Consider the following 27006-nt stretch of genomic DNA (forward strand, 5'->3'; position numbering starts at 1 on the left):
AGGGACGTACTGGCCACTGCTTCCAGTAGCTCCCATTGGCCTGGAGCAGCGGACCGCAGCCACTGGGAGCCGCAATCGGCCGAACCTGCGGACGTGGCAGGTAAACAAACCGGCCCAGCCCGCTGGGGGCTTTCCCCGCACAAGCGGCGGAACAAATTTGGGAACCACTGTCCTAGGATAGTGATGTAGAGTCTTGGAGAATCACTGAGTACAGAAGCCAGTGTGTCTCATTAGGATCTCACAAATATTCCAAGCCAGTAATGACTCACACTAATTTCAAGGAGTTGTGACTATAAAATATTTCTGGCCCATGTCAGAGTGTGTTTCAAATCTCCAAGGCATTGCTAAGATACAATCAGAGTTTTCGTGCACCAATTAAACATTTCATGTGCTGTCAGTTCCAAAAATCTAAAGGCAGTTGCTATGTTTCCAAAGGAACTTTAACACACACCTGTCCCCTTGGTAATCAAAGGGCTGAAGAATCATTTCAGTTGGAGAGGTCTTGTCTACGAATGCTCTGCTCAATTATCCATCAGATGATTGCAGCTTTCACAAGCCAGTTTTAAAGATGAAATGGCTTGTGCCTTCCACCTGGAATCATCTAATGGCTTTATATTACTCTGCAATTGTACTCTCCAGGCTGTTGCCTCCCTTCCATCCATAGCCTGACAAGGTTGGGGAAATGCCTAGCCCATCACTAAAATTTCTAAGAGACAAAGGCCACCTTGACCAATTGCCGAACAGCCACATGGAAAGGTGAAACAATTTCACCTTTCACACAATCCTATTAATGGAAACCCCAGACTACAGCTGACTCTCTGTCTCAGTTCACTATGGTTTTATATCTGTAATCTTTTGCAGAGTCAAAAATGAACTCAAGGATAAAACTGCCAGTGCAGACGCCTTTCTGATGAGAGAGCCAAGCTGGGTTAAAATAAGGGCTAAAGGGGATAAAGACAATGGCCTCAATCAAGCCCCTAGTGGATACATGTACATGGTGCAACCACTACCTATTTTGGAATGTTTAGCATCCGAAGAAGTGGGCTGTAGTCCACGAAAGCTTATGCTCTAATAAATTTGTTAGTCTCTAAGGTGCCACAAGTACTCCTGTTCTTTTTTTTGGAATGATTGGTTCAGGGGAGGCTAGAATGGCAAGGGATCCAGCAGCACGGAATTAAGATGTATTCGCAGGGCAGCATGGGGGCCTAAAACCAGAATTATGAGATGTTAGGAGAGGGTGGGGAGAGCAAGGAGAAGCAACTCGCACAGCTTCTTTGGTTCAATAGATGGCCGGTGCTTTACAGTTCCCACACACAACTGTCAGTGGCTTAGGCCCATTAGGCTCCTCTCCAGAAGCTACATTAGCATGTACAGCAGAAGCACTGCTCATAAATGCAGGGCAAGCAGATTTCATCTCAAGAACATTTTCCAAGTTCCAATAAGATTTAAGTTACCAACTATTAAAAGCTTCCTGCATTTAACATTTCACTTACTCTTTCTCCATTGATAGCACCTTCCAGCTGAGGATCTCAAACACTTTACAAACAGAGGCAGCCCATGCCTCTCTTTCTCCTTCCACCTTCTCTGTGGGTCTTCTCCATTTAGATGGTAAGCTGTTTGGAGTATGGGTTAGTAAGCACCCAGCCTCACTGGGATCTGCCTCTCTGCACTGTCATACAAATAAAACACTAGCAAGTTAAGCCTCATCACACACCACTGTCTCTACTGTCTTTGTCTAGATGGGAAAACAGAAGGAATTTGGCAGCCTGGTTTTCAGAACAGCTGAGCAACCACAAATCCACTGAACCCTCTGGCAGCTGCAGGGGAGCAACACCTTTGAAAATAGGCTCCAAAGCCCAGATCCTCAAAAGCATTTAGATGCCTATCTCCCACTGGCCCAATGGCAGTTAGGTGCCTAAATACCTTTGAGGATCCAAGCCTCACTGATCTGCACAAGATCTCACAGCAAGTTTGTGGCAGATCTGGGAACAGAACCCAGTCTCTGGCATCCCGCTCTATTTGTCTAGGGTCTTATCATACTGATGGGCCCCATGATATCTGAAAGCCAAGCGCTGTGTTTTGACCACTCTGCATCATGTGTCTCCTTATATAAACATTTGCTGTTGCAAAGAGTACCCTGATTAAAGCTGGCACAAGGCAGCCTTCGTGTCTGGAATTATGAAGAAGAGACGTGGGTCAAAATGTGCCAATTTGCTTAGGCTAACAGAAAACTGACAAAGTGCTCAGCCTCCCACTTCAATCGCATGGTAGCAGGAAAGGAAAAAAGCTTCAGCTTTATTTACAGCACAGCAAACTACATTATATAGGATAAAACATCCCCTGCAGGCCAACCACCATCCCCTAGTTACCAGATATTTGACATTCCTTTAACCATCACTGAGCACAGCCATCCCAATGTGCCACAGTACTTGCAGTCATGTGTACTACTGATTACCAGCACCTTTTGATCCTACAGAGGGAGACCCCTGCCCACACAGAACTACTTAATCTGGCACTGCCATGCCAGCCAAGACTTTCAAAAGTGTCCAGTGATTCTAGGTGCCTCCATTTTTTGGTGTCTAACTGGGCATACCTTTCAAGTGGTCTGATTTCCAGAGGGCAAAGGCTCAAGCCTTTTTGAAAGAGGTCCCTTTGAAGTGTCTCAAGCTAGACACCTACAATTCAAAATGAGTCACTTTTGAGAAGCTTGGCCATGGTGCCCAGTGGTTAGAAGAACCAGGGGGCAGAGATATGGGAGTTGCACGCTGCATGCTCTTTAGCACGTCACCTAGCCTCCTTGGTCTTAAGTCAACTCGGACAGCTGCTTGGGAAGAAAGCAGGATTTCCTTCAAAACCATATGCTGCAGCGAGCCAAGCTCCCATCTTCACCCTGAAAGACTCCCGAATTAGTGCCCATTATTGCTCCTGCCACTAACCCAGAGTCTGCAAAGCAGTAAATAGCACATTAAAAAAACCCAGCCACTTTACATTCAAAATCATTCAGAATAGCATCATTTCTGGGGCTGATCGCCTATATTTATTCAAAAGCGGCACTTTACATATCAGATTGAGCTGGGTTTTCCCCTCCTTTTGTGCCAGTTTTCTATACATTCGTTATTTGTTAGAACTGTTCATCACAAATCTTTCAAACATTAATATAGCGGGAAAATAGCTTTGTAATACCAAGACAACCAGGAGGGCTTTTCTGCATTTCCAAGTGCTCATACAATGGTAATGGGTATTATGGAGAACCCGAAGGCAGGCAGACACTGCAGCAGGGCTAGCATTTGATTTCTGATCATAGGAACTTGGGCTGGCAAGTCCAAAAGAGTGGTAGGAGCAGAAACGTAAGACATTTGTCAATGGGAGGAGGAGGAAAAAGACCTCTGCATGGCATTCACTGGCAGACAATTGGGGCGGAATAAAGGAAAGAAGGATATGCTCTGGAAGTAGTCTTCCCAGCCAGAAGCATGGTGGCTGTGACACTGAAGTAGACGTAAAAAAAATCATCAGGGTTCTCATAGGAATGCAGACTTTCCCCCTCCCACCAGCTTTTTCTTCCCTGAAAGTTAAAAAAAAGAAGTTACCTTGCATTCCTTTAATGCAGTTGCTGCCCAAGCCAAGAAATATACTGCTGCTCATACAGATCAGTGACCTAGATTTGCAGCAAGATCAACGTGTAGGCAGAGATCCGTCCTCACAGAGATTACCTGCTTCCTCTCTTCCTTTCACATGCAACCAACATGAATCAAAGCAAGTCCAAGGTTCACCTTTATAACTTTTTGTCCAGCTTTCAATGCAAATGAGAGGGGTAGGATGGAAATTGTCCAGGTGATGGGGCAAGTCTCATTGGTGCCCTGCTGCACCTGCCCTTTGTTTGTTTAAAACCAGCCTCTGGCTTTATTGATGGGCAAATGTCCAATGGACCTCACTAGAAACCTACAAGCAAACAAAAGAGCGAGAGGTGGGAGGGGAAGATAGCATATGGTGCTTCTCTCCTGTCCCTTCCAGCAAAGTCTCAAGGTTTAACAATACACTACTCAGCAAGAGCATTTATCTTTTCTATCAGATTAGAGCCCCCAATGATACATATTTTGCTTTGAGTTAATTTTATTTGACAACTACAAAAAAAATCGATCTTTACAAAACATTTAGCATTTTGGGAAGCCTTAACCGGATAAGAGCTGAGTATCTGACAGAACGAATTAGAGTGTGTGAATGCATATGTGGCCAAATACTTGATTACATGACATCTAGTTAGGAAGAATGAGAAATGCATTTCCTGTAGCTTCAAAGAAATACCAGCTTGTATTTCAGTGCTGTTTAATGACTCTTCGTGTAACCAGTTCAATTCCCAGTGGCTTGTTAGGATAATGTTATCAGTTAAGTGAAACTTTGTTATGGGTTCAGTTTATACCTCTAAACTGATCTCTGAATGAGTCCCCCCTTTAAGTCAATTGTAAGAGACAGTTAAGGGGCCACCCTTGAAGCAGAGCCTAATAGTCTGCTCAGAAACTAGCACCAAGTGGGCAGATGGTTCGACCGGGTATTGTGACTGTGTGCGCGTTGGCAGGAGATAACACACACAAACTGAGAATAGACTGAGACAGACTGAAGAAGCAGCTGAAAGCCTGTGGCTGGACCCTGGAAAAAACCTGGAGACTTTTTTTTTGGGCCGGGGTGCAGGGTGAAAAGGCTGCTCTTGGTGAACAAAAGAAGCTGTTTCCGGTTATTTGATCCCTTCTGCATTCAGAGACACAGCACTTTGTACAGTCTTTGTAAATAAACAAAACTGCATTGAAGAAATACCCGACTATCACCAAATTCTGCTCCCAACTGGATCACCCACAGGGCCATAAACTTTGACTAACCACTCAGGTCAAAAAGGGGCAAACAATAACATCTGTCCCTGGAAAGAATAGCATATCATAGGCTTTGCCTTATATTCTGCAAATATCTTGAAAAGCTCTGTTTATACAATGTGCATGATTGGTAATGTTTTTTTCTGTACATGTACTCCCGGGAACACTCCACGAGCTAGTATATTTAAATCTGTGGAATAGCAGCATGTTTTGCTGGTTGTCAACTAGATTTCAGTTACACTTGTTCAGCTATGACTATTCAGCATTTTACTTCCCCAAATGATGTTTGCTTCATCCTGCTCCAAACTAGTTTATCGTCACTGTGAAACAAAGGGAGCACTAATTTCTGTAATCCTCATTCATAACAACTATTACTTTAGAGTGGGATTTTGGCCTTAATTCTGTTCCTGTTGATATCAATGGTAAAACTTCCATCGACTTTAATAGGAGCACACCGAGGTCAACTCAAGAATGGTTTTGAAAAATCTCATCCCTTACTTTTTGCCCAAGTTTCAAAAGTTTGCTTTAAGAAAAAAGCAAAAAATTAGGAGATAAATACTGCATCTGGATCTTCATTGTGAAGGGTTCGTTTTGGTAGGGAATGTAGGAAAAGACTTTGAGCGAACTATGTTGCAACGTGTGTGTGTACCAAATACTTCTTATGAGCAAGAGACCAAATTCTCTTAATTTCTGATCTAATTAAGAACTGAACTCAGGTCTTTCAAGGTCAAAGACAAGTTAGTGCATTAACTGCACTATGCAGTCGGTAATTGAGTCTACTTATCTTCCGCTCCTTTCCTCCCTACCCTCTTCTCTCCTCACCCAGCCCCACCAAGGATGCCACAAAGTATCTGATTGACATTCCCCATGTCATGAAGTTTATTTTCAGATGGTGGGGGACAAGCTACAATAGCAGTTGGTCAGCTAAAGCATTTTCCTTTCATTTGTTGTTACTGTTAAAAAGTGTTGAATGATATAAAATTTATCCTCTCAAGTTCATTAGGTTCACCAGGTTAAGTTGTTACAAGTTCTATAGTAACATAGCTAAAAGAAAGAGACAGAAGGTAAGGTACAATGCCTTTGGTGTACCTGGTACAAAATAATACATATAAAAATGACAAAAGAAATTCTGCTATAAAGCTTCCCCATCAACTGGTAAACTTTTGTTAGAAACAGATATTAATTAGATAAACAGATAGATTTAAGATGAACTAGAGTGTTTCAAGGTTCCTTTGAGTCATATGCTAAAGACAGATCAGTTGCCTTTAATTTACAGATAGGTACATTTCAGTCCTATTTGAATGGATGTGCGAATCAGCTCAGAATTAAGAGTATCTGTTTAAAATCCAGATAGAAAGATTGCATATAATCATTTTACTCTTCTCAACTCCTACAGAGCCTTGTAGCTGATTCAAAACAGTTACTGTGCTCTAAGTCCTTCACAAACCATAAAGTTAAGATTTGTTTTGGCCTTGGTCGTAACTATTTCTGTAACTGTTTGTAGTCCCAGTGTGGTTGGGAATCTCTGCAGCATTTGAAATATTGCTTTCAGTATATGTTATTCTGTAGCTATGATATGCTAAACTGCTGCAGAACAAATGTAATATGTGCACAGAGTACAATCTTTAGCAGTTAGCATTATTCTACTGCATCAATAATAATGCCAGTTAAGAACCAGGTCAAAAGACCAGTTACCACTGGATTTTGTTTATACATTTGTGACTTAAAGAGTTTAAAAACATCTCATCTAAGGACAAGATTCATTTTTGAAAGATATTTCATAAATCTTTAAAAATTACTCTCTCTAAAGATTATAAAAGGTTAGTCAAAACTTTTTAATATGAACAATTTGGACAAGCAGAAGTAGTTCTGGTTTTAAAGGTTATAGCAACAATCACTACAACTGGGAAGGAATCCACAAGGATGGCTATAACTGACAGTTTGTATTTCTTCTAAGGATTCTCATTAAAAAGATTTGACTGCTTATGGGCACGTTACCTTTTCCAAGTGACATGCCGTTCTTTTTAAATCTGCTGTTGGCGTTCCCCAGAATGTACTGAAGATAACTCTATTTACATTCAAAAATATTTTTTTAAAGTATCTTCAGCATAGTGGAAATGCCCATAAATCAGTCAGTGGAAGCCTCCCTAACATAGGTGTAGGACAGCTTTGTTGATCTCTGGGTTTGTCCAGTCATTCCGGATGTCATCTAGGTGATTATCGAAATCCACAAGGGTTTCGTAGGATTTGCTGTCCAAGAGAGATACGGCGATCCTCTGGGCTTCAGACCAGTCTTCACAATAATCACTAGAATGTAAAATAACTAGGAATTAATAGTTCTCAAGGAAAATGATCTCCACCAGCTCTTTCAACTAAAACATAAGCCATAGCACTATGCAGTGTGACTACAGCTTAGGAGGCAGAATACTGACAGAGTTTTGTTTTTATAAGCTAGATGTATCTCTCAACATTATGAAAAACAGGAAAGCTTTCAAAGCATGGTCAACTATTGCCTGTTTTCTTCTTACCAGGTCATTCTATATTATGTTGTTCAAGTGTAATAAGACAATTTTGCTCTTTACAGCTGTTTACACAAAGGAACATCTCTTTATCACAAACTAGATACAAACATATTACTTACAAATGTGGGTCTTTGCATCTCCATTTGTTTTCATGATGCTCATACACATGAATGGCAGGTTCTGCGCACTCCATTGTAAATTTAGTGTTATCCACCTAACATGCAACAGAAACAAATCATGTTCTTTCCTTCAAGATCCCAAATAAAGAGATGATATAAAAATGACAGTGTAGTTTTGAACATCATAGCATCTTCCAGTCACCTCCATTAATCCATTCAGTGTTTCATCTTGTTGCTGCTTCTGAAGTGCCAATTTTTAAATGGTCTAAAGTGGCTTCTTTTAAACCACCAACATTCCACTGGAGCCCACCATTGCTTTTGCCCCATTGAGAAGGTAAGCCATTATGTCATGAAAGGTTTTGGAAGAATGCCTTCTTTACTCTCCCACCATGTACACAGAATGCAGCAACTCTCTCCATGACCAAGGAGGGCCAGAAGTAGGCTCTCTTTAGAGCACAGAAACTGCTCTGCTGGCCAAAAGGGGTTGCTTGAATGCCCTGCAAGGGACTCCCCAAGGCACTCTGAGGGCTCAGCCAGTTAGTCATCACATTACTCTATTAACAGAGCCAAGAAATGGGATTTAAACGCTCATTCCAATATTGTGATTATAATCAGAAGAGAGATAAATGAAATTATATACCATTATGAGTGCTGGGTCACTAAAGCCCTCTGCAATCCTGGAGGCTACCTTTTCAGCGACCTGGTTTGGACTACAGAAGAAGGTCAAGTTAATTGTACTATATATTTCAGCTGAAACCAGTAGGAAATAAGAGCTGAGAACAGACATGAGAAAAACAGTGTTGTAGCAAACAGGAACAAGATATTAAACTGATCTAAGTCAGAAGGGTAAGAAAACACTGAATCATCTCCCTTTAGTACATGATCTATATCTTAGCTGTGTTCCAGCAGTAGACATGATATATATTGATTTTAGTAAGGCTTTTGCTACAGTCACATATAAGTTCTCATAAGCAAACTAGGAAAATGCAGTCTAAATGAAGTTACTATAAGGTGGGTGGCACAACTGGTTGAAAGACTGTACTTAAAGAGTAGTTATCAATGGTTCGCTGTCAAACTGATAGGGTGTATCTAGTCCCACATGAGTCAGTCCTTGATATGGTACTATTTAATATTTAATTAATGACTTTGATACTGGAGTAGAGAGTATGCTTAGAATGTTTGCAGAGGACACCAAGGTTGGAGGGATTTCAAGCACTTTGGAGGACAGAATTAGAATTCAAAATGACTTTGATACATTGGAAAATTGGTCTGAATTCAACAAGATTAAATTTAATTAAGATAAGTGCAAAGTATTTCATTTAGGTAGGAAAAATCAAATGCACAACTACAAAACGGGGAATAACTGTCTAGATGGGGTTATAGTGGATCACAAATTGAATATGAGTCAACAATGGGATGCAGTTGTGAAAAAGACTAATATTCTGGGGTGCATTAACTGGACTGTCCTATGTAAGACAAGGGAAGTAATTGCCCCACTCTATTCAGCGCTGGTGAGGCCTCAGCTGGAGTACTGTGTCCAATTCTGGTTGCCACACTTTAGGAAAGAAGTGGACAAACTAGAGAATGTCCAGAGGAGAGCAACAAAAGTGATAAAAGCTTTAGAAAACCTGACCTATGTGGAAAGATTAAAAAAAACTGGGCATGTTTAGACCTGGGGGTGGGGGGAGGGGGGGGAGAAGACTGAGGTAGACCTTTTGATATGATAACCCTTCAAATATGTGAAGGGCTGTTATAAAGAAGACAGGGATCAATTGTTTTCTATTTCCACTTAAGGTACAACAAGAAATAACGGGCTTAATCTGCAGCAAGGGAGATTTAAATTAATTAGGAAAAACTTTCTAATGATAAGGGTAGGTAAGCTCTGGAACAGGCTTCCAAGGGAGGTTGTGGAATCCCCGTCACTGGAGGTTTTTAAGACTAGATTAGACAAACACCTGTTAGGAATGGTCTAGGTTTACTTGGTCCTGCCTCAGAACAGAGGGCTGGATTTGATTTCCCGAGGGCCTTTCCAGAACTACATTTCCATGATTCGACAGTAAATGCTTACTCAGACTTGATGTGGATCCAATAGTTTGCAGCTTCCAAACCTTCCCACCAGATCCAGAATATCATGGTTATCTTTTGCTCCATTCCCAGGAACTTGGAAAAGGATATTTCTAAATTTGCTCACCAATCTACATCTAAAACTCATTCAATACCCAGTTCCACTAGTAAGCAAATGTACTGATATTTCTTTAACAAGGTAGTAAAAGGTACAGTCACTGTGTGATGCAAGGGTATCTTGGCAAACAAATTCATCAATTTAAAGTGAATAAGTGCATAATATTCCTCCAAATTACCCAAGTGCATGTAAAATACACTCCCTTGGAAGATCTAAGTTATGTGCTCCTCTTATGTTTCTAGAAGTCTTTAATGGATTTACTTTGTTCTAACTAATAAGTCCGGAGCAGTGATCCTTAAACTTCCATTGTGTGTGAAACTTCTACTACAGATCCTCTTGCATACTAGCTTCTCTTCATTCCCAATATTCCAAATGCACAATTTCTCTGCAGGAGCAAACAGGATTAAGACAGTAGTCAGATGAAAAGTTCACTTTAATGGGATAATTGTGGCTATTTAGGCCGTAGAGAAATTTAACTGTTTTGTAGATTTGCTATTTATTTCTTCTGCCTGCATTTAGAGATTTACATTTAATAGTCCCAAATATCCCCTCATTGCCTACAGCAATTGCTGCTTTACTCCCTTCAGGTCACTTTGGAATTCAGTTCTGTTGTCCTGTGTTTGCCACTCCTTCAGCCTTGGTGGAGAAAATCTGATCACAGCTGAATTTACCCAAAATAAAGCTGTGCTGGGTGCAGACAGGTGTGTGTTTCAGTTTAGTTGGTCCAAAATACCTCTGGAAGTCTTAAAATGTCCCAGACGGTGCTATTATCAGAAGAATGCATCACAACTTAATAAGTGATAGATGCATCACCACCTGAGAAATGCAGTTCTGCAGACCACCAGAAAATCCTCCACAGACTAGAATATATATAAAGAGAAAGAGAGTGTATATAGACAAACCAATAGATGAAGTTTGTATTTTTCAGCAGATTCAGTCTTCACGGTGAATTTAGAATTTCTAAAAGGCATAGGCACATTTGCGTAAGAAGGATTTAACCCCTTATCTATTAATATTATGGGTGTCTAGAGGCACTGTTCTAGTCATTGTACATATACAGAGAGAGTCTCTGCTGAGAGTTCCTTAAATGCCTTATTTTATATTTCCTGCTAGTCTTGTGGCAATGTGAAAATCAACAGCAGCATCTCCAAAAATTCATAGCGTCTCTAGCAAGTCATAGGCTGAAGCATATATAGTATTAAAGTATTGTGGAAGTAACCCCCACTCCGTCCCGTTATGTTAGAATTAGTAGATTCCAAAGAAAATCTGCTTGCATCTAAATCATAACTGATCAAACTCTCAACTCCTCTGATAGCTTCAGAGACATGAGAATTTTTATTTGGAGCTATCCCTCAAGACCAGAAGAAATGTTGCTCCAACAAAATGGCTTGAATAAATTAAAATGTTTTTACTGAGAACAAGAGGTTAATATTGATTTAAAATGAAAGCATTTATTTCTTCTAATTAGTCTTAATACTGGATATGCTTAATGATTTAAACATGGGAAGAAAAAATATTCACTATACATGTGTAAACTTAAAATATTGTCCCTTAGGATGACTTTTATTGGTTATTTAATGAGCTGAATTAATGAGATGGAAAATATAGAATTACTCAGTTTTAAGATAAGGTACGCAGTTGCAGATGCATCTGAGTAGGAGTGTGATTTTGAAGCTTTTCCCCAAAATACTATTTGCTGAACTAAAGAGCCTAAGTAACTTGGTATTAATCTACAGCAGTGACACACAAAGCGGACAACAAATTCATTTTGTCACTACTGTATCTCAAAAAGCATAGTGTTTCTGACAGGACTGCAAATAAAATTTGCGGTCTACAGTGTTTTCATTTTTCCATCAGTATAGCTAAACCAGCACAAACCCCCAGTGTGTAGATGTATTGCACTAATGTACAAGTTACAAATCACACAATTCAAGTCTCCTCTGGCACTGGCAAAGTGTGTCTACAACATTAGGCACTTCCATCACTATGACTACATATCAGTGTAGTTATAATGACGCAAATATAGTGACGCAAATTTCCCTGGTCTTAGTTGTAAAATATTTACAGTGGACTTTACTTTTAAAAAAGGATTAAACACATGGCAGTTACAATTCTATAGTTAATTTACAGTGAGTGCATCTTGGGTAAAATTTACAAAAACAGCATGAGTGAATTAGAAGCCTAAATTCCATTTTCAAAAGTACATTAAGTCCCAATGACTTTCAATGGAATTCAGACTCTGAAATAACGGCTGGTTTTGAAAATTTTACAACTTGTTATTAAAGAGTAATCTTGGGGAAGTGATGAGTAAGAAATGACTTCTGTGCTCTACTTACATGGTGTACCATTGCAAGACAATTCCATGACTAGCTGGCAAAGAGTTTCATAAAAAATTAAAGGCAATTAAATAATCTGATAGCGATTAAATCACTTCAAAATGAGTTCCTAAAAGATCTATAGATTCATGAATAGATCTGTGAATTCTAGTGAATTTCCCTGATATCTGCCAGTTAAACTGATTAGCAAGCACTGAAACATCCAACAATTCTATAACACCTATGATATAGGAGTAATTCTGGAAAAATGGAGGTTTGAGACTACACAAAAGACATTTCACAGATATCTAATAGTATTAAGGAAACAAGGTGAAACCACATGACAGTTGTCAAAGTTAAACAACATTCACAGATTATACGTGCAATTATTTTTGTTGGCATAGTACAAATGCAGCATGAGAGAGTAAACAGGAGGAGATATTGCATCGACACACCTGGCATCTTTCACACGCTCGTTAGCCTGATAATATCCAGCTATCACGTAACTATTCTCTTTGCACCAAGAATCAATCTGAAAAAGTAATCAAAACAACTGTGAGTCCAGAAAAATCACACAACAAAACTACCAAAAAGTATACATCTTTCCTGAGGATAAAATGGCAATTGAAACCTTATAACATTTTAGCCATTTGCTAATGAAGTTAACCAAATGCTAATATTCTTAACCACAACACAGGAAGAAACACACGTATTAGGGAAAAGATATATAAAACATTAATGAAATTAAGTTGAACAAGAAGATATTTGAATTGTGATGTACAGCCTGAAATTCAAAGAACAGAATTTGTTCTGAAGCGCTTGAGTAACCACTGGAATCAAATTTTAGGTGTTACTGGCTATTTTCTGTTAGTATTTAGTTGGCAGTGGGAAGTACGGAAATGTACAGGATGTGAGACTATAACCCCATTTCACAAGACGGTTGCTGAAAATAGAAGTTCACAGTGTTAAAATGTATACATTTTTATATTGTATAATGTTTTCTTTAAAAAGCAACTGATGCCTTAAATTTAAGAACTGAAAGATGTGACCAAAAAATTCTATTGTCTCATTCTTCCAAATCACCCCAGTTGCTAGGGGGATCTGCGTTAATACAAGATTCTTTTTTCTTAATTGTTCACCTGTGAGGGTAATTAAACGTTAGACCAATTTACCAAGGGGTGGTGGGTGGATTTTCCATCACTTCGTCTTTAAATCAAGATAGAATGCCTTTCTAAAAACAGGCTGTAGCTCAACTACAAAACACAGGCTTGATGCAGGAATTACTGGGGGTCAGACTAGATCAGTGATTCTCAACCAGGGGTACATGTATCCCTGGGGGTACGCAGAGGTCTTCCAGGGTGTACATCAATCATCTAAATATTCGCCTAATCTTACAACAGGCTACATAAAAAGCACTAGTGAAGTCAGTACAAATTAAAATTTCATACATGACTTGTTTAGACGGTTCTATATATTATATACTGAAATGTAATCACAATATTTATATTCCAATTGATTTATTTTATAATTATATGGTAAAAATAAGAAAATAAGCAATTTTTCAGTAATAGTGTGCTGTGACACTTTTGTATTTTAATGTCTGATTTTGTAAGCAAGTTGTTTTTAAGTGAAGTGGGACTTGGGCGCATGCAAGACAAATTAGACTCCTGAAAGGGGCACAGTAGTCTGGAACGGTTGAGAGTCACTGGACTAGATGATCATAATGGTCCTTATTCTAAGAATAAGGCTTCACATATGCAAATACTTTAAAAAAAAATCTATGGAAATTTATATAGTTTTTTGAATGAAAGGGACAAATTCAAACCTGGTGTAAAGCAGGAAAAAAATAACTGGAAAACAATGGATATCAGCTCTGAATTTGGTCCATTATCTCTGTTGTTTTGAAAATACACATCTACCATTCCTGTTGCTCACAATTAAGAGTATCAGGCCAGGATAATCCAGAAATTTGGGAGGTGGAGAAAACAGCTAGTGCTTCCCTCCCCAGTTACTATGCATTTTAAAAAACCCAAATAGATTGATTAAAATGGATTCCAAAATGTATTTGATGTTGAACTTTGGCATCTGTAAATCAAAAATTTCATATTTAGTAGAATAATTACAGTATTAAACTGTCTAAGCAGAAGAAAGCCATGTGAATAATCCCTCATCCACAGGGGATGACACGGATTTATATGTTTTATTAAAATGTCATCTTCTGGCACTGAAACAGCAGTTGGCCCTTAACTGGAGCAATTATAAACCCCATTTCAAGGGTTTATGATTTCAGTTTTAATTGCTAGTGGGCTGAAACCTTGGCACTAAAGCCAGCAACCCTGACACAAGTTTCCTTTTTAAAGTAAACTGTCAATTTAAAAATTACATTTGTCTGACATTTTTACTGTGTATGCTACTGAAAACAATTTCAAACAAGTGTAACTTTTAAGTTGACAGTTTTCTTTTTAAAGTAAACTTTCACCCAGTGAAAAAACTTGTTCTGTAAACAAAGATTGTTAACTTTCTGAATTTAACAGCAATTTCACTAGGTTTACACTAGCACTTTTCCTTAAATTTCACATTGTTGCAATACCATCAACTGGCCACTGATGTTTCTATTCCTGTGGTCTAATCCTGATCAGAGCAGGTCAACATGAGACAAGTGATAAAAACAACAATACCTAGCTCTTATATAGTGCTTTTCACCTGTGGATGTCAAAGCGTTTTACAAGGTAAAAATACCAGTGGCCAGTATACCCAAGGGGCAGATCCTCACCTTGTTTAAACTGTCCTAGCTCCACTGAAGTCAGCTTACTCTAGAAGAGGACCTTCCCCCAGAGCTTCTACCATTGCTCCCAGAAGTGGAGCTGCACCCACAGTACTAAAAGAAGAACAGGAGTACTTGTGGCACCTTAGAGACTAACAAATTTATTAGAGCATAAGCTTTCGTGGACTACAGCCCACTTCTTCGGATGCATACAGAATAGAACATATATTGAGGAGATATATATACACACATACAGAGAGCATAAACAGGTGGGAGTTGTCTTACCAACTCTGAGAGGCCAATTAATTAAGAGAAAAAAAACTTTTGAAGTGATAATCAAGCTAGCCCAGTACAGACAGTTTGATAATAAGTGTGAGAGTACTTACAAGGGGAGATAGAGTCAATGTTTGTAATGGCTCAGCCATTCCCAGTCCTTATTCAAACCGGAGTTGATTGTGTCCAGTTTGCATATCAATTCTAGCTCAGCAGTCTCTCTTTGGAGTCTGTTTTTGAAGTTTTTCTGTTGTAATATAGCCACCCGCAAGTCTGTCACTGAATGACCAGACAGGTTAAAGTGTTCTCCCACTGGTTTTTGAGTATTTTGATTCCTGATGTCAGATTTGTGTCCATTGATTATCACTTCAAAAGTTTTTTTTCTCTTAATTAATTGGCCTCTCAGAGTTGGTAAGACAACTCCCACCTGTTTATGCTCTCTGTATGTGTGTATATATATCTCCTCAATATATGTTCCATTCTATATGCATCCGAAGAAGTGGGCTGTAGTCCACGAAAGCTTATGCTCTAATAAATTTGTTAGTCTCTAAGGTGCCACAAGTACTCCTGTTCTTCTTTTTGCGGATACAGACTAACACGGCTGTTACTCTGAAACCCACAGTACTGCAACCATGAAGGATTTTGAAAGATTTGCGAGTATAGATAAGCCCTGAGTATACAGGCTGTGTCACTGTTGCTCATGTATAACCAGTCAGTGGAGAGCAACTGCACAACATCAGGAAAGAGAGTTTTTAAAAAAAGAAAAAAGTGTGGTTGTAAAACTACAACAACCGGCTGGGGGAGTCAAAGGCAGTAACTGAAACTTTTCGTAACTTGCTTTTTAAAAATGATTTGATTTCAAATTCAAAACAAAATGTGCAAATTAAGAATCGTGCAAATTTATTCTTTCCAATCCTTTTGCTGAAAACGCCTGATAAACACTATGAATGTTTCCATTAAAGCTGTTGTGCCTACAGGACACACGTGGCTTGGTACATGTTCCTTTCCCCATGTGTAATTTGAAAGTGAGCTATGACATCATTTCCAGTGTCATTTGATATCAATAGGATTTTTTTTGGTATTCCTTTAATACTCATTTTTAGAACTTTTTTTAAATGGACAAGGCTGGCACTGAAAATGTATCCTCTGAACTAAGAATTAGATTTAGAAAATATTAACTCAATTTGATGCTCATGCATAACTCAGAAAATCCTCATTCACATAAGCAGTCCATTAACCTCCAGGGTAATGATTACTCACCCAAGGAAGAGTTTATAGTAAAAGGCCTTGGGGGAAAAAAATCCCCTCATTAAATTCAACCAATGCTGCAAGACCCTTTGGATATCTAGGTGTTTCTGGAAAAGGACATCAACTTTAACTGCATGAATTTTATTGACTTGTTCACTTAAGATGGTTCCTTAACTCAGGATTTTCCTGGTATTCATATTGCTACATTACATGCAAAACAGGCTCCATTTTAAAAGCCACTACAATGCAGTTACTGTGAGCTGTTACATAAATACTTAGCCTTTGTACAAACAGAGAAAGAGACTTTGGGCTCTTGATAAGTTTTTAAAAATTGACAAGTATTGTAAGTTGCAACCCATCTTCATGAACTTTATACTTAAGGCTTGCAAAAATTGATTAATTGTGGGAAAGTTGGGGATTTCATGTCTTTTACTTTTAAAATCAATAACCAAGTACAAATAAGTAGTGAAAAGGCAATAAATTGAGGATTTTAAGGTTTAAATTACATAATGTACTAATATTTCAATTTTTCATCTGTATAACAAACAGAATATACAGATTAAGACCCAGATCTTATAACGAGCTTCACATGTGGACCCATTAAGGGTCAGGGTCCAATTTTGGATTAAAACAAACAAACAAACAAAAATCTTCCATGACCAGGGTACCTTTTTACATAGTTGAATCATTCTGTAATTGCACTGTGTCCCAATTTTTCCAGGATCTCCAAATAAAAAATATAAACAACAAAACGTTTGGCACAGCAGCCTCCCAGCATGTTTGCAGGACTAGGGCTTTAATCCATAAACTCCTAGGTGTTTTGTTTTTAAAAAAAGCTTGGAAGCTACTTGCTCACATAGGGCCCCGACTATGTTCTATGGGGCTGCAGCAGTCCCTCTGCATGCCACACATTGTAGGATCAGGAACTAAGAAAACAAGGCCCCCTTCCTAATAGTTTAGAATCTTAACTCCAGAAAAACAATGCTTCTGATACAGGCCAAACACTGAAACACTCCACTGCACTTAGGAGACTTACACACTCTAAGGCAGGGGTCTGCAACGTTTGGCACGCGGCTCGCCAGTGTAAGCACCCTAGCGGGCCGGGCCAGTTTATTTATTGGCTGACGCAGCAGGTTCGGCCGATCGCGGCCCCCACTCGCTGCGGTTCGCCGTCCCGGGCCAATGGGGGCAGTGAGAAGCAGTGCAGGCAAGGGATGTGCTGGCCGTGGCTTCCCGCCACCCCCATTGGCCCGGGACGGTGAACCGCGGCCAGTGGGGGCCGCGATCGGCCGAACCTGACGCATCAGCAGGTAAATAAACTGGCCCGGCCCGCTAGGGTGCTTACCCTGGCGAGCCGCGTGCCAAACGTTGCCGACCTGTGCTCTAAGGGAGTGGTGGTCCCCAAACTTTTTATGTTGCACCCCAGCCCCCTTACTCGTAATGTAATCTGTCCACACTCCCCTGGGTGCCGGGACCAGAATCAGAGCTGTGCCTAGGGCCAGAAGCAGAGCTGGGAGCAGAGCTTCTCCCGCCAACATAACTTCTGTTGCTTGCAATTGATGGGAGAGCACTTCACCAGAGCATAGAGAATCTTCACCAGATGTGCTGCAGCGGAACACCTGTATCAGTACAGCTGTGCCACTGCAGAGCTGTACGAATAGACATAGCCTGACATACTTATATAGCAATCCGTCTGAATTGAGTACTTACCTATATTTTAAACCAATTAATCACTGGAAATGAACAAATATACAAACTGTCGCCTAGTTCAGCTCATTTAGACAGAGCTGGTGTTTCTCAAAAGGCTTCGGCTCTTCATTTTGTCTAAATTTTGCTGTTTCAGCCTCCAATAACTAGACATTCTACAACTGTGTCCAATCATTTTAAAAACTAAGAGACATCATTCTCTCTTACTACAGGCTTAGTTTTCAAATTTGGCCGCTTGTAGCTAAGCATCTAAGGCCCCAATCATGGAGTTCTGAGTGAGAGGACCCTTATACCCACATGGAACCGCACTGAAGTCAGTCGGCTTCTACATCTGCCCTTATGTATCAGCTTGCAGGACTGGGCCAAAATCTGTATTTAGGTATCTTAAAATCCGTGTCTGGGCACCCACGTTTGAAAGCTGAGCCTTATTTTGTTTCTTAAGCATTGTCACATCTTTTGCTTGTCAACACTGATTCTTCATAACTTCAAGAGGCACACATTTAATATAATGAAAGCCACAAGCATACATCAGTCCTAAAATATTAGCTCAGTATATTCCAGTGCAACACAAACAATATAATGTGGGACACTCATCAAAGTACCAGGCAATCTGGGAAGTCACAATTTCAGTTTGTTTTAAACTGATGATGCCTGAGCAAACGTTCCTTAAAGCTAGTCATGGTGGGTGTCAGGGTATGTCTACACTACCCGGTGGGCAGCGATCGACCCCCGAGCGCTCTCCTGTCAACTCCTGTACTCCAGTGCCGCAAGAGGTGCAGGCAGAGTCGATGGGGGAGTGGCACCAGTCGACTCATCACGGTAAGTCGATCTAAGTACGTAGCTGAAGTTGCATAACTTAGATCGACACCCCCCCCCCCCCCCGTAGACCAGGGCTCAGTCTGCTTGCAACTACATTATTCATAGCTCTGAAGGCTAAAAGGGACTGTTATGGTCTAGTCTGATCTCCTACATAACACAGGCCAGAGAATTTCATCCAGTAATTCCTGTATCAAGCCCAGAATTTGTGGTTGAGCTAAATCCTATCTTTTAAAAAGACATCCAATCTTGATTTAAAGACATTATGACCACCACACATCTTAAAAAATACAGTACAACATTTTATACTGTACTTCAATAACACCTTTCATCCAAGGAGCTCAGGACCCTTTAAAAACATGAATGAATTTAAAGTTCACCCATCTGAAGGTCACAGAAGGGTTAAACTAGCCCTATCTACAGAAAGAAATTCACACAAATGTGACTACATTGGCATGTTATTGGATTAAATCACAGTACACTGCTGTGGTATAATCCCTACTTTGCACTGGTGCACCATATATACATTAGGGGTTTGCTTTGGCATAACTACACCAGTTATACCAGTGGAAGTTTCCTTAATGTAGAAAAGTTCTGAGTTACCCAGGGTGTCACAGCAAATCCATGGCAGATGTAGGAAGAGGACCCTCATCTCCTGTCCAAGTCCTGTGCTCTAACCACATCAGGCATTATGTAAACATGTATTTCTTTAGCTTCTGTGACCCTGTCTTGACTAGGAAAAACTGGTGCATTTTTAGAAAGAAATGCTTTTTTAACGTAAACATGATTAAACTGGAAGTCACTGAAATCAAGAATTTAAAAGGCCTCAAAAAGGGATTGGATATTTATATGGATATCAAGAATAGCCAAAGTTATAATTCACAAGAATAGATTTTGGAAGGGATATTAAAACTTGTGCTTCAGGGTTTAAGCCAATTTCTGTTAGAGACAGAATAACACATAATATGGGAGCAGATTATCCCAAATATGCCTACGGTGAGGTTCTCATTCCTTCCTCTGTAGCATCTGGCACTGGCCACTGTCAGACAGGACACTGGATTAGATGGACCTTGGGTCTCATCCAGTAAGGCGACTCCTATGAGCTATCTCCCCACAGACCAGGACACACCAACTCAAAGCGGCACCAGACCCTGCCAGAACAACAGATGCAAAACCTGCAGACATATCTCCACTGGTACAATGATCAACACCCACCCACAATACATCTTTCAAGATCCATGGGTCCCACACATGCCTATCACAACATGTGGTGTACCTCATTCAGTGCACTAAGTGCTCCAATAATAACTATGTGGGTGAAATGAGACAATCACTACATTCTCAAATGAACACACACAGAAAAACGATACAACTATCACTCTATATCTGACCTCTCATTCCTCATCCCCAAAGGAAATCTACACATCTTCAAAAGATGAGCCTGGGGACTTAAATCCATAACTTTTCTATACACTAAGAACCATGGACTGAATAGAGACATTGGATTTATGGTTTATTACAACAATCTATAACCCACTATCCCCCTCCCCATATCACTGGCCACTTCACCTTGAATGGTCCCTTGCAGTATGTGTTAACTACTTACGTAGTATTTATTTATTTCACCTTGTATTTAGTTGTGACACTTTGGGTGTATTTATACAATAAAGAAAAACCTGCAGCTAGCCCATGCCAGCTGACTCAGGCTGTGGGGTTGTTTCATTGCTGTGTAGACTTCCAGGCTCGGGCTGGAGCACTGCAGGTTTTTCTTTGCTGTGAAGACATACCCTCTGAGTACAGTTCCCAGACCTGAAGAAGAGCGCGCGCTGTGTAAACTTGAAAACTTGTTTCTCACAAACAGAACTTGGTCCAATAAAAGATATTACCTCACCCAATTACCTCACCCACCTTGTCTCCCTAAGAATTACCTACCTTGACTTAAAATACCATTTGTAGCATGTAAACAAAGTTTAACGCCTGTTTACAACATGACTAGTAACACGATTTAAAAGGTGTTAGCATCTAATGTAACTGTTAGCTAACATTTTAAAAAGCCTAGTTTTTTTTCTAGTCTAGGAGACAGACCTTGTCTACATGGGAAAGTTATACCTGTAAAAGCAAAGTTGTGAATTTAAACCAATCTAGTTATATTTGTATAACCTGCTGTGTGGCCATTCTTATTCCAGTATATGAGTGCCTTTTTCAGTTTAGTTTATATCAATTTGGAAGGGGTAAACTGGAATAAGTGTGTCCACTTGGGGAATTATGCTGGTATAATTATACTGCTATAACTGTCAACTTCCTCTTACAGCCAAGCACTAAGTCTACACTAGCAAAATAGGAGCTGTACTTTTCAGCTGGGGCAGTTTTCAGCAGTGAAAAACTCTAGTGCAGACAGCGTAGAGCATCTGTCTGCATGAACCCCTGCTTTTCCACGGCTCAGTCTACAAGCCCTTCTGCGAGGTAGAGTTTGCATCTCTCTCAGCCATTACATGCTTCTCAGGATCCTTTTTGTTTTTGGGCCATTCCGTGGGTCTCAGCAATAAAGTGGTGTGTGTCTTTGTAGACCTGTGCGGGCGCACATGCGAGTCTTCCCCCTTTCAGCTTTGCCTGAGGGAGTCTTTCCACAACCGGGCTCTATCCCTAGCCCTTCCACTAATCTGACACGCGGTCTCGGGGGGGAAATCGCTGAAGCTACTGCCTCAGTTTCCCCACCTGTCTAGCGCTCTAGGGGAGCCGTGAGGGCGCTGACGAGAGCGCTACTCTCGCTCCTTACCAGCGTCAGCGCCACCTCCAGCATGGGGGCCAGGGCCAGGGTGCCGTGGAAGAGGGGGATGCAGTCCACGAACAGGGTGTGGGGCTGCGGCTGCCCGTGGGGCTGCTGGTCCTTGCGGGGCGGCTGCTTTTCGGCCACCAGCAGCCCGTTGACGGCGCAGTGCGGGTACTTGGCTCCGTGCAGCACCATCTTGCAGTAGGCCTGAGTGGTCAGCTTCATCCTGGGGCGCCCTGCTCCGCCGCGGGGCCGGCCCCCAGCTCCGCCCGCCTCGCCTCGCCTCGCCTCACGGCGCGGTGGGGGGCACCATAGGCGGCGGGAGCAGGGGGGGGGGACGCTGCGGCTTCCCCGCCGGGCCGCGTGAGGCGCCTCCGGGCGGCCCCTAAGGTGCCAGCTCCTGCCTCAGTCCCCCGCACGCGACGCCCTCGCTCTCACCGCCGGCTGCCGTAAAGCGCTCCCCAACCGCCCAGCACTGTCGCAAAGCGCCCCCGGAGAAAGTGAAGGGGCGGGAGTCCGCCGACGTCCCACTCTGCACCGCGGCGCGGCGCTCTCTATTTCCCTCCAGCCGCAGCGCGCTCCTCCACTATCCCAGCGGGCTGTGCGCCAGAGCGTTTCCGCCTCGTCTCTCTCTCGTCTCCGGCACGGTAGCCGCGTAGAGGACGGTCGCCAGGTCGTTGGTAGCGGCGGGTGAGACAGGCCTTGGGCCGGGTCAGACTCCGCCTCCGTGGACGGGGGGAGGGTCCGCCCGGAGCTAGCCCTGTGTGGGGGAGGGGAGCTCGGTGGGGGAGGGGTATCCCGGGCGGGGGGGGGGGGGGGGAGCGCTGTCTGGCCGAGGGGACACGCTGGGGCCTGGGGTTGTTATAGGGCCATGTAGGGGGTGGGCCCCCTTCCCCCCCCATGTGCCCCATGACCCTCCGGCCCCCCTTGTCTTGTCCCGCTTCACAGGCCCCTGCGGCCTCCGCTTCCAGCTTCCCTCGAGGGCGCCCCCCCGCGGGTAGGTAACAGTCGGGCTGCCCGTGCGCTGGCGGGATCGGCTCGCCGCTGGGCCGGGCAGAGGGGGCAAGCAGAGGCCGAGTGGCGCTGGAGAGCCAGCTCTGTGGGAGGCCGGGCCCGGGAGATCGAGCTGGGAACTCAGTCCTAATCAGGTGGGGGTGAGGTCCCTACCAGGAAGAGAGGATTTAATAATTGAATGCTGGCCTGTGGTGGACAGGACACAAAATACACACAACAGACAGTCACTACGCAAGAGGATAAATGGACACAAGTCAGATATCAGGAATGGCAATATACAAAAACCTGTAGGAGAACACTTCAACCTCCCTGGCCACACAATAGCAGATGTAAAGGTAGCCATCTTACAGCAAAAAAACTTCAGGACCAGACTCCAAAGAGAAACTGCTGAGCTCCAGTTCATCTGCAAATTTGACACCATCAGATCAGGATTAAACAGACTGTGAATGGCTATCCAACTACAGAAACAGTTTCTCCTCCCTTGGTGTTCACACCTCAACTGCTAGCAGAGCACCTCACCCTCCTTGATTGAACTAAACTCGTTATCTCCACACTGATATATACCTGCCTCTGGAGATTTCCATTACTTGCATCTGAAGAAGTGAGGTTCTGACCCACGAAAGCTTATGCTCCCAGTACTTCTGTTAGTCTCAAAGGTGCCACAGGACCCTCTGTTGCTTTTTACAGATTCAGACTAACACGGCTACCCCTCTGATAAAATACACACAGTCCCTGCTCCAGAGAGCTTCCTGCTAGACAGGAGAGGTCGTCCTAATTTATTGCCTTCTCCGTGCTCCCGTTACTGTAGTATCCCAACATTTTGGAAACATGAATTAATTTTTGTTTGGGATGCTTCTGTTGGGTAGGGTACAAACACAGAGGTTGTATCTTACTAAAGTCGTAGTCTGAGTCATAGTCAGACATAGAATCCATCTTTAATTTAGTCCTAGTTCAGTGTTTCTCAATCAGTGGATTGTGGACCCCCCCCCCATTATTGAATTAACAATAATTCAAAGACAGGCTAGCCCTTCCACTTCCCCATACACCCTTACCTTTCAAGGTCACATATTCTGTCAGCCTCTTGTAACACACACAGATGATATAGGCATATTATAATATTTTGTTTACTCTCTTATAGTAAATGTAAGGGGGTCATGAAAACTTTTAATAAGGACTCACCTCATGAAGAGGTTGAGAAATCTGGCCTGAACCAATGCCTTTAACTATACAGTATTTAGGATTCATTGGGAAGCACTGAATAAGATGTCTAGGATTTTTCTAAATGTATCTTATTGATTTGTCAAGATGTCTTCCTCACATTCTCCTCAAAATGTTATTTGCCTGCAGAATTGAAACCCCCAAAACAGCAGCATCTTGGTAGTGCAAAGTGGTAGTGCAAAAACCTTTGTAAACAAGGTTGAAACTAACTGATCTAGTTTCATTAGTTAAGCTGAGGAATGAAAAGTAGAGAGAAAAATAAAGTTACTAAAGCTGAAAGAATTTTTTAATTATTTTTAAGTGATTTTAGTAACACGGGCAAAATATATTAAATACTCATCTTCATGGTGACCATTGGCATTATTCCTTTTTTGATGCTTGTTCCATTGTCAATCAACATCTAATTTTTCTGTTGCTAGTAGGTCTCTTAATGACTCCATGCACAAAGGGGTAGGGTATATTTCACAACTATTGAAATAATATTCTTAATTATTTGTAACTTCCCCTTCCAAGATTGCATCTGAAATCTCTTTCCTTCTTATCACCCTGTCTGCCCATGAGCCCTGGTTTGTTGAAAGGTCATGAAAGAGTTGAGGGGGTTTTGGCAATTATGTGATTCCTTAGGAGAAGAAGCCTGGAAAAAACCACATCGGTCTTCAATTGCTTTGTTATAATCTAGTAGATGGAGGACAGCATTCTTCCAATTGTATCTGTGAATCTGACATCTTTTAACTGGTAATTTTCTATCTTTTCTCCCCTTAGAAATGTTGGCTTCTAGGGCATTTAGCCTAATTGGCAAGCGTGCCATTTCCACCTCCATCTGCTTGAGAGGACATGGTAGGTAATTTGTTTAATTTTAAATATGACTGCAGAAGTAACTTAACCTTTTATGTGCCTCTTCTTAAATCACCCATTATGAGCAGCTTTAAATTTTGTAAAAACAAGCGTTTATGAAGCCCAAGCTAATCACTGGTACAAATAGCAAAGATTGGAAAGTCTTCTTAACAGAAGAAGCTGTGTGTTTTTTTTTTTTTTTTTTTTTTAAATAAAAAGTGTTTGGAAACACTTCACAAGAGGATCACAAAATTGCATTTAAAGAATTTTTGTAATTATGGCCATTAAAAATGCAATTTATCCTCTATCCATGTTCTTATATGCTGAGCAATATTAAATTTTTCTGACTTGAGATAAAAGTACACTGAGATCTGTAATTGTTCTGAACACAGACCTAGCTCTGCTATAACAGCAATTTCTGTGAGAGCCAAATACGATTTGTTGGCAGCACACCGTTATTTGGGAATCTTTTTTGTAATTTGGTACTTTAAGGATATTATTTATTGACCCAGCGCAGGCTGGGCATTTCAAACTTAAGTGTGTTTGGAGATGATGGGATATTATGCAAATATCAAGCAGTAACTGTGAAAGCAAGGCAGCAAAAACCCAATCAAGGAATGGTGACAAACTCTAAATCAGTGTGTATCTACACTAAGGACTTGTCTACACTGGCAGCGTTAAAGTGCTCTCGCAGCAGTGCTTTAACGTGGCTTGTGTAGTTGTGGCAGAGCGCTGGGAGAGGCTACGAGGGGCATAGCTAGGCTCCCAGGGCTGGTGCACTGTCTACGCTGGCACTTTACAGCGGTGAAACTTGCTGTGCTCAGGGGGGTGTTTTTTCACACCCCTGAGTGAGAAAGTTGCAGCACTGTAAAGTGCCAGTGTAGACAATCCCTAAAAAACTACATCAGCACAGCTGCACTTGAATTCTTCTGTCAACCTAGCGCAGTCTACACAGGGATTTAAATCGGCCTGGGGGATGGATTGCTCAGCATTGGCCTGCTAAACCCGGGGTTGTGAGTTCAGTCCTTGAGGAAGCCACTTAAGGATCTGTGGCAAAATCAGTACTTGGTCCTGCTAGTGAAGGCAGGGGGCTGGACTCGATGACCTTTCAGGGTCCCTTCCAGTTCTGTGAGACCGATAAATCTCCACATATTATTATTTTATATTTATTATCTTAGCAACGCCACTCAGGGATGTGGATTTTTCACACCCCTGACACATCTAAAGTGACCTAATTTGCTAATGTAGACCAGGCTTTACTTGTCCAGTAGCAAGAAAGTTTAGTTGATGATCTGTGCCATCACCAGTAGATGGCATCACAGAACTACAATAGCCCTAGAAGGATATTGGATTAATAGAACCTAGACAGGGTAATTGCATGAAATTGTGTAGGAAAATAAAACTTGAGGGCTTTCTAAGTATTTAAAGGAAGATTGTCAACTTTAAATAGAGTACATTTTGGGAGGGAAAAAATAGTTGACATTAGTTTCAGGTATTACAAGTTCCTCTGAGACCCTTTGCCAATTTTTGTAGTCTGAAAATGTTTACTAATGGGTATTTAAAAAATAAATAAATCTCTCCTTTGATGCTGTGATACACACACACACACAGTACACAAATTGGATAAAGAATTACTCTTTTAATCTTTAAATTATAGTAATCTTAGGTGTTTCTTATAACAATAGTAGTTTAAAAAAATCAGACTGAAGCATTTTCCCCCCTTTAAAACTTCTTACTTGGCTTTTTTTTAACCTTAGAAGTTCAGGTATGCTCTCCTGGTACTTTTGGCTTCTGTACATATGTGCATTTGACTCTCTCTTATCTCTTAAGCAGGTGTTGCGAAAGTGGAAGACTTCAGTCTTCCAAATTACATTGATCGTCGTGACATTCCCCTGCCTCAACTGGAATACGTAAGGAATCTCTCTGCTGAGCAGAAAGCCCTGAAAGAAAAGGAAAAGGCATCATGGAGTGCCCTCTCCATTGATGAGAAGGTTGGATGTAGGTACTCAGGGCACTGAAAAATAAAATACAACCCTACTGCCGAGGATGATGTAATCTGGTCTGTTGTGCATACAGTATTGATGGATATCTCTCAGGAAACAGATGAACAAAGAAGGAAACCTCCAACTTTCTAGTCTTAAGCCCTCATCCTGCAAATGGATCTGTGTGGGTAGAGACTCTTGGGTCAGTTTGGAGCCCCATTAAAGTTATTGGAACTCTTCTGTATGCACAAGCTCCCCCCCCCCCCCCCCCCCACCCCCCCACCCCCCCAACACTCCCCCCCCCCGCCCAACCCCCACCCCCCCGACTTACCACCCTCCCCTCCCACCCCCCCTCCTCCCTCACTGCCTCCGCCCCCCCG

General features: G+C 41.6%; 2 protein-coding genes and 1 long non-coding RNA gene across 10 annotated transcripts in view; 1 reads left to right on the top strand and 2 right to left on the bottom strand.

The window, feature by feature from the left end:
- LOC117886833 overlaps positions 1 to 6228 on the bottom strand; it is a 39363-nt gene extending 33135 nt beyond the window's left edge. The window contains exon 1 of the long non-coding RNA XR_004648063.1: positions 3588 to 6228. This is a non-coding gene — a long non-coding RNA (uncharacterized LOC117886833). The remainder of the gene's footprint in view (positions 1 to 3587) is intronic.
- A 439-nt stretch (positions 6229 to 6667) lies between these two features.
- EMC8 (ER membrane protein complex subunit 8) lies at positions 6668 to 22018 on the bottom strand. The gene is made up of 5 exons (XM_034788900.1): positions 21585 to 22018; positions 12456 to 12532; positions 8144 to 8213; positions 7504 to 7598; positions 6668 to 7169 (listed from the first exon to the last, which is right to left on the bottom strand). Exons 1-5 carry the CDS (start codon positions 21801 to 21803, stop codon positions 7010 to 7012), a joined length of 621 nt encoding a protein of 206 aa, XP_034644791.1. The 5' UTR covers positions 21804 to 22018; the 3' UTR covers positions 6668 to 7009.
- Positions 22019 to 22135: 117 nt separating this feature from the next.
- Positions 22136 to 27006, top strand: part of LOC117886831 — a 7998-nt gene continuing 3127 nt past the window's right edge. Inside the window, exons 1-3 of one of the 8 annotated variants that reach the window (XM_034788901.1) lie at positions 22136 to 22268; positions 24573 to 24647; positions 26475 to 26642. In XM_034788901.1, the coding sequence (XP_034644792.1) occupies positions 24575 to 24647; positions 26475 to 26642 (241 nt within the window). In that variant the 5' untranslated portion in view covers positions 22136 to 22268; positions 24573 to 24574. Of the gene's footprint in view, positions 22269 to 23724; positions 23856 to 24572; positions 24648 to 26474; positions 26643 to 27006 lie in introns of those variants that run through there. The other 7 variants (XM_034788905.1, XM_034788902.1, XM_034788906.1 and 4 more) reach the window with 7 other exon arrangements.

This window comes from Trachemys scripta, chromosome 13 (genome assembly GCF_013100865.1).
Source record: "Trachemys scripta elegans isolate TJP31775 chromosome 13, CAS_Tse_1.0, whole genome shotgun sequence".
Classification (NCBI taxonomy): domain Eukaryota; kingdom Metazoa; phylum Chordata; order Testudines; family Emydidae; genus Trachemys; species Trachemys scripta.